Source organism: Musa acuminata, chromosome BXJ1-8 (genome assembly GCF_036884655.1).
Source record: "Musa acuminata AAA Group cultivar baxijiao chromosome BXJ1-8, Cavendish_Baxijiao_AAA, whole genome shotgun sequence".
In the NCBI taxonomy this organism is placed as follows: domain Eukaryota; kingdom Viridiplantae; phylum Streptophyta; class Magnoliopsida; order Zingiberales; family Musaceae; genus Musa; species Musa acuminata.
The window spans coordinates 47,141,196-47,149,200 of NC_088334.1; the positions used below are offsets into that span (position 1 = coordinate 47,141,196).

Sequence of the window (8,005 nt, forward strand, 5' to 3'; positions counted from 1 at the left end):
TATTGAGTAGATTGCAATTTAGTATATAATAAATAGTGACTGCAAGAGTTGTAAAGATATCTTTGATTGGTGGGATACCATACTTGACCACCTAGTTATTTATTAGTAATTATTGATTACTTGGACACTATTATTATTATTATTATTATTATTTATATTGATTACTTGGACACTATTATTATGATTTATATCATATACGGCTATGCGGAGACCCTTCAGTTTCATTAGGGTTTGGGCCGTTGTTCTTCTGGCAACACAAATGCATATTTACTGATTTTTCTTTTGCTTCCGATTCTTTTCAGAATTTGATCGACTCCATGTCTCTATGGGAGGACCATGATTTTTTTAGGGGCCAAGCTTATCTTCATTTCATACATATCTTTGATTGGAATTCAGTGTAGAATTCCATCAGTAGGGGAAACTTGATTTATTATCGTTTTAATATAATACAAATTTATTGGTCAACATGTAATATGATACCTACCCAGTTCATATCCCACTCGAACGGGGACCAGTCTCCTCTTCACTATACTTTCTTCAGACATTTGAAAGCGGTCTCTGTTCAGTTCAGTGTGTGTGTATATATATATATATACTTGTCAATTGAATTTTGAGCATGTCGTTCTGATCTGTCCATCTGTCCCCGTTTTGACACCAACGCTGCTCAACTTGATCATGGCCTTAGAAAACTCATAGGCAAACCTCAGACCCAAGAGGCCGCGTAAGTTTCCTGCATAGTTGCCGACAATGTCGTGGGTTGCGTCATCTTCCCAGAGTCTCTGGTCCGACTCCAGCACTCCGTTGCCATCCCTCACGTTCTTAAAGTAGCTCGCGTCGAACTTAGTCATGCTGCCTTTGTCGAGGGCGACTCGGTTGGAAAAATCGCCATCATCATGGGGGCAGATCGCTTGAAGTTGTCCCAAGAAGGCTTGATTGATTGTAGGATCAGCGTTACCGGTGGCTGTGAAGTTATAGATCCGATACCGGACGAACACACAAGCCGTTTGACCAATGGTATGCGCTCCTGCACGCGAGAAAGCAGAGGGATAATAACCAAGATCGGTAGGATCAAGAAGGATTTGTTCATCTCGGAAGCTCCATATTTGGTATGGAAACTTAGAGCTGTGAATGACAAGTGAGATTACCAACTAGCGTTACGAGATCATGATCCGTCAAGCCTTTGTCAGCAAACTTTTGTCTCTGAACAGCTACGGAATCGGTCGGCGACGGTAAACTCGTGGCATCCGAAGCTGATGAAACCAGACCATCTCTTCTTCCCAACGGCACCGACCAGCTCGGTCCATCACTCTACAGTTTAGTTACATGGTATTAAAAACCAAGTCAAACATGGTAATATTAATTTATTTTCTTTTTCTGCAATTCAAAAGCTATTGTTGCTGTAAATTATTTATTTAGTTACTACCAGATCCACAGCATCACGAGCGGCTAATGCAAGTACGTCGGCACAAGAGACGACTCCCGGGCACGTCGCCTCCAACTCCGATTTAGCATCGTCCACAACATCGAATCCTCTCAACCCAAGGTTTTGCACCGCGCTTCGCTCCGCAGAAGCCCCGGAAATCAAAACTGATCCATCGCAACCCTTCAAGGCAAACAAAGTATGCCACGGATGAGCAGATGACTGCGACGATGGATGCATTTCAAAGGCGGCTGTACCATCATGCCAAATCGTCTGACTACAAATTAACCTCTAGAATCGCATTAGGGAACTTTTATTTAAGCTCGGTAAATTCAAGAAACAACGAGCAACCAAACATTAAACCATACGTACATATATAAGGAACGGATTTGTTAGCCGGTGCACAAAATTGATTTTATTATCAGAGTGAGAACAACTAAAAAAGAAGCCAAACCTGCACAAAACAGTCGTGAAAGTGCAATCTCAGCAAGCCTGCGGCGATAGTGGAGTCGCTGTTGAAGTACTTCTCGACAGTTGACCTCACGATTTCCTCCGCCCTGGGACAGGTGGAAGAATAGAACCCCTTCTGCAACCCACCTTGGGCTTGAACAGAAAATTCTAACAATAGAATTACAAAAGAAACAGTCAGCGCGGCGATCATTTTTGTCACCGCTACGATCTTCTATCACACGTATGAAGAAGGATCGGATCGATTGTCTGATGCCTATCCCAAGCGCCTTATATACATAATAGAGGAACCGAAGTAGGTTGGCATATTCTATCATTTATTTTCTCCTGGGGCTTCCCTAAGATAGTGGATAGAGCACTTGAGCCACATGTGGAATAGAGTAGGTTGGTTGGCCAATAAGACACATTCTAACAGTTTCAGTAATATGAAGTAAAAGACTTGCTTTTCCAAAACACAACTTGTTGTTGCACATGAACACACAGAAGAAAGACAATAAGAAACAATGCACACTAGTGTGAAAGGTAGGAGAACCACCTCAGGTAGGAGAACCGGAGGTGGTCGGTGCTTTTGCTAGTGGATTTTGCTTCATACGTATCCACTATGATTTTTCCAATAAAAGACTCAACTATGCACCTGACGTTGACGGTTTAAAGTGTTGTATTAAGAAAAAAAAATAGAAAAACCTAATAAATAGATCACTCGGAAAAGAGAAACGATCCATTAGTGGAACCCTCATACGATTCCACTATGCTTGTTCGAATAGAATCCCACCACCATGCACATAGATGCTAATGGTTCGAATGTTGCTCGTTCTATAATAACATAGTTGGTTTGGGTGCAGCACTAGATATTGAAACAATTGCTACAAATAGTTTCAAACTTACGATGGCAACTCTTCTTCGATTACAAAAAGTAAGATAAATAGAAAAACTGGGCATGCTGAGAGGGACACTCCCCTCTCCAAATACTACAAGATTTGGTGGACCTTACATTCTTGACAAGCTGGTTGGCTGCCTCATTTCCCTCCCTATCTTCTATATGGGAAATCACAAATACATCAAAACTTTGAAGAAGGCCCCAAATATCATGCATTACAATTGCCTAAAGCCCCCAAGGAGAGGTGGGTTCCTCTTCCATAGAATCTTCACCAAGATTTATCAATCATATTCCACATGAACTAAAAATAGCCATCCACCACTGCCAGTTTTGAGTCCATCACTAACCGCAGCAGCCTCACAGTACAAGATATCCGGCACCCTGCATGCATCAACAATAGCATTACCAGCGTCATCTCTTAGGACAAATCCCAATTCGCCTACCTGATCACACCCAACAGATCAATCACAGTTCAGTTTCACCCATCCATTTTGGGATTTAGACCACCTAACCTGCTGGCGATGTATACCTTCAATAATGCCATCATGTCTTTTGGCCTCGCCACTAGCCGAGATTAAAGCTACTACTTTCTGAAAAATAAAAAAGAGGAAAGTTTTTCTGATTGAAAACAGCCTCATTTCTAGCCCTCCACAACCACCAAAGGGTAGTAGCAACAATAGACACAAACACTAATCCAGCGTTGTCACCCAACAACAACCCCTCTTTCGCCCAACATCAACCTCCGGCCAATCATTATAGGATATAAATCTCAGCTCAAGTTATTGTTCCACTGTCCTCCATTAATCAGCCGCAAAATTACAAAGGAAAAAGCTACGAGAGATAGATTCAGATTCCAACAAACAAAAAGGATACAAAGCAGCATTGCATACTACCAGGCGAGCAAGTCTATCAGACATAGGGAGGCGGCGGTGCAGAAGCTTCCAGCAAAAACCGTTGATTCTAGGCAATACTGGCAGCCTCCACAAACAACACCACCAGCCCTCCTCCTGTCCAATAGACAAACCCACCTGGCAATGCAAATACTTGTAGGCAGATTTAGCATAAATCACACCCTTCGCATCAGACTGCCAAAGTGAAAATTCACCAAGTGGCACAAGAGATACATCAATCTGGCAGATAACACTAGTCAAAACATTCCCAAATCAATAGTTCAACTTATCCACATTCTAGCATCTATCTATCAATATATCAGAGACCATACAAGTATCATGCAATTCGAAAACATCACAAACTGATGGTGTATAACAAAAAGGAGTATTCAGAATTCATAGATTGATAAAAGCTCTAATAGAAGATCCACTACTCACGAATTTAGGAAAACCATTCCATAATTTCTCAAGGGCCGTAAAAAAACCTCAAGCTCTAGCTATCCTTATGGAATAGTGAATATTCCAACGATCAATGTCCCCATATTTAGTCCTACCCACATCGATTCAAAGACCATTAGACCTATTCAAATACTATAGAATCCTCCTACCCTGCAAAGCAGACTTCATGATGTTCAAATCTTTAATATCCAAACCACCGTCATCCTTAGGCAATATAACCTTATCCCAAACGATGAGATGCAAACCACATAAACCAGTATTCTTACCCTACAAAAAATTTCTAATAGACTTCATAACCCCATCTCGAATAGAATTAGGCATCAAAGTAATACTGATTGTGTGTGACAGAATAGAATTGAGAACATAATTAATTAACATAAGCTGACTAGCTTGTGGAAGGAGATTTACCTACCAAGACCCAATTTTGTCAATAGTCGATTGAACAACACAATTAAGATCCGACTTGCTAACTCTCTTAGGTGCAATCAACGCTCTAAGATACTTCAAAGGTAACTGGCCCTCTCTATACAACATATTACAAATCTCACGCCTCACCCCCCTAATAGTTTTCCTAGGGAAAAATAATTTCAGATTTAAAGACATTGATTTTCTCATTAGTGAGAAACTCATAAACATGGAAGATGTGTCTATTAGATTCACAAGACCGTTCGTTTGCCCAAAAGCAAAGCAAGATATCATTCACATATATTAAGTGGCATACTTTAAATTCTCTCTTAAAATAGAAAAGAGTGATCAACTTTTTATCACAAGCATCATTCAATAAATAAGTCAAGATTTGAGTCACAATGATATAAAAATAAAGGGAAAGAGGATCACCTTGTTTGATACCCCTCTCCCTCTTGAAATATTGAAAAGATAAACCATTAATAAGACAAGCAAAGGAAGGGGTTGAAATGACAAAAAAAGTCGCGGACCTAAGGCATCCTCAATTTCACCAAGATAGTTTTTATTCCAAAAGGACAAAAACCCTCTAAGCCTACCTAAATTACCCAAAATGACCTGCATCGGACCCCACTACAAGAATCAACATTCCAAACATGTTGAACGTCACAGACCTTATTGTACTCAACCCAAAAACAATGAAATTTAAAAAGTCTACATGAATGCATGCGTTGAGAGGTAATAGATAATAAAATAGGACAATGGTCAGAGTTAGCTCTAGGCAAGTGCTTAACAACAGAGCTACCAAACACATTTAACCAATTGGAGTTTGCATAAACCAGATCAAGACAAACCCAGATCCTAGGACTACCTTGGCGATATAACACCAGGTGTACTTCGGACCCATAAAACCAAGATTATAAAGGCCAACATTTGAGAGAAATTGATTATAAGATCTAATAGAGGAACAATACGAAAAATTTCGACCACCAAGTTTGTTATCAGCACAAGATAAATAATTAAAATCGCAGAGAACCAACCACAGAATCTCATGTAAATCAATAAAGCCCAAAGCATTCCATAGACGGTTTCGACTATTTAAAGAAACACTTGCATAAATGCCCATTAAAATCCAAGGACCCAAGTTTTAAATTGAACTACGGCATGCACAAAGAGGGTTTGGGCAGAAAGCACCAGAACATTATTGCTACCATAGTAACACAATGCCCCTAGATGCACCAGCCGCCAGGACTGCCATAGAGGTCCAGCCCCATACCAGTCTACCAGCAACCCTTCGAACCAAGGTCTCATCAGAGTGAGTCACCAGCAAAAACACCAACCCAATATTATTGCTACACACAATATACTGAATGAAATCCTTCATAGGGCCTCTCTAAAGCCGTCGACAATTTCAGCTTAAAACATTCATAAGAAAAAAGAAAGTAAATGGTTAGGCAACTCCCTTTGGCAGTGTAGAACTACTGCAGGCAACAATGTATGCTTCGATTTGCCAGAGTTAAACTTTACCAAATTAGAAAAAATAGATTTCAACATAATTTCTAAAAGAACATAAAGACCAGCTTTAGATGAAATTACCAAATTATATGCTTGGAAAAATATCTCAATATAGATAAGCTAAAAATATATTATTCAGGAAGAATTAATCCAGAATTTGAAAAGAATAATGTCTTCCTACTACGTATTGTAATAAAAGATGCCACCTCTGACGATGACATTGATGCTAATAAATGCCAAATCTCATCTTGCTCATTGGATCCTATAACAGAACCAAAAGAGGAGGATCTTATTCTGTATCTTTTTAGTTAGAATGATTAATTTAATCCAAATTCCATAGCTATAAACCTGGTTAGCTTGCGGACACAAGATCAACCATATTTCCAACTTATGCAACTAAACTTTTGGGTGTTGTCACTTATACATCATAATCTTTGTAAACTTTTATTTCAAGCTTTTTATAAGCCATGAACCAACAACTATCAAACATCAAACCAATATATATTTTAGAGAATTTTTAGGTCATCTGCAACTGCTTTCAGACCAATTAAACTGTGCTGAGCTTTGATCTGAATATACATTTTAATCAGAAAAAAAATCTTGAAACTTAATAGATGAAACAATTATTATTGCATCGAATTATTGTTATCCCAATCATAAATGTAAATTGAGCATCAATAAAAAGCCAAGTAATTCTTGTCCATATTAAGAAGTCAATCCTGTGTAGACTATTTCAACTTCTAACTTATCATAATTTAAATAAATATTATTTTTTACCATTTAATAAAAATAAATATACTGGGCGACCACATACATCAAAACCTAAAAGGACGGGTACCAAGAACATCATGAAATGTCAAACAAAGAGGAAAATAAACTATGCCATATTCTAGAGAGAAGATTATCTACAAGTCCTACTACACTATATAGCTTTCCTTTCCTCCAGAAAACACGAGCAAAAAAGAAATAGGCAATTAGGAAAACATTTTATAACAAAATGCAGACATGTGAGATTAAAATTAACGGTGTCAAAAGGATGATCAGCATACCCAATAACTAACATGCCACCTGTAATCAGAGAATATAAAAAATAACCTACTCTATCAAGATTTTCAACATCAATTGCCAAGATCGCATACAATAACCTACTATATCAAGATTTTCAACGGGAGGAGGAGAATGGGTGTCGTGGAAGGGGGAGGAGCTGCGACGAAGGGGGAACACGGAGGAAGGAGGAGAAGGAGGATGGTGTCGGGGAAGGGGAGGAGCTGCGAAGAAGGCGTGGGGGGTGTTGCCACGTGCCACGAGGCGGGGGGCTGCAACGAACGAGGGGAAGAGGGAGGAGGGAGAAGAAGGGAGGGAGGGGGAGGATGATGTCGAGGAAGGAGGGGACTGCGACGAAAGGAGGAAGAGGGAGGAGGGATCCGGGAAGGGGGGGAACTGCGAAGGCGAAGGATGTACAAAATTTGGATTAAAAAAAAAAAAAGAGGGTAAAATTTGTTTCGAACCCTCAATCAATCCCTTAATAAGTTATCGCAATCGAATAAACATTTTAGATATAAAAAGGTTTATTGACTGAAACTTTGGAACTTCACACTTTCGTAAGTTAATAGTCTGATGTACTTACGACATCTACTGGAACAAATTCTTCGATCCCCCTCCCGAACAACAAAATAATTAGGGATGATGGCTTTTATCTGTTACTTTCCCTCGTTGTCAAATCCATTTATTTATTTATGTTTTTCCCCTTGAAATTTAATTGACAGCTCTCAATGATCATCCATCTAAGCACATATAAATAAGGACTTGGTTTATTAATTAAACCGATGCCGGAAGTTAAGCTGCTCAAAGAACTCAAAAAGCGATCTTAATCAAACCACAAGGATCTTTCTTATAATGGGTGATTACTAGTCTTTGGTTGCAGGATCGCCTACAACAACTGAGATGAACTCCGTAACATGCCCTAGTTATTTC

The 8,005-nt window shown here is 39.3% G+C and overlaps 1 protein-coding gene across 2 annotated transcripts; it reads right to left on the bottom strand.

The window, feature by feature from the left end:
• Positions 1-380: 380 nt before the first annotated feature.
• On the bottom strand, positions 381-7,676 carry LOC135588308 (peroxidase 25-like). Of its 2 annotated transcripts, XM_065080380.1 has the most exons (5): positions 7,659-7,676; positions 1,875-3,146; positions 1,424-1,603; positions 1,146-1,308; positions 381-1,024 (listed from the first exon to the last, which is right to left on the bottom strand). In XM_065080380.1, the coding sequence occupies exons 2-5, from the start codon at positions 2,079-2,081 to the stop codon at positions 600-602; spliced, it is 975 nt and encodes a 324-aa protein (XP_064936452.1). In that variant the 5' UTR covers positions 2,082-3,146; positions 7,659-7,676; the 3' UTR covers positions 381-599. The 2 variants fall into 2 exon arrangements, with proteins under 2 accessions (XP_064936452.1, XP_064936451.1); XM_065080379.1 differs by lacking the exon at positions 7,659-7,676 and having other exon boundaries at positions 1,875-7,458.
• Between the last annotated feature and the right edge of the window lie 329 nt (positions 7,677-8,005).

Excerpts from the sequence above, each read along its gene's own strand:
- LOC135588308 (XM_065080380.1), bottom strand. The coding sequence starts at position 2,081 with ATGATCGCCGCGCTGACTGTTTCTTTTGTAATTCTATTGTTAGAATTT. Across the intron at positions 1,604-1,874 it reads TTCACGACTGTTTTGTGCAG|GGTTGCGATGGATCAGTTTT; the intron begins GTTTGGCTTCTT and ends TTTGCCTTGAAG. Across the intron at positions 1,025-1,145 it reads TGATCTCGTAACGCTAGTTG|GAGCGCATACCATTGGTCAA; the intron begins GTAATCTCACTT and ends TCTCGCGTGCAG.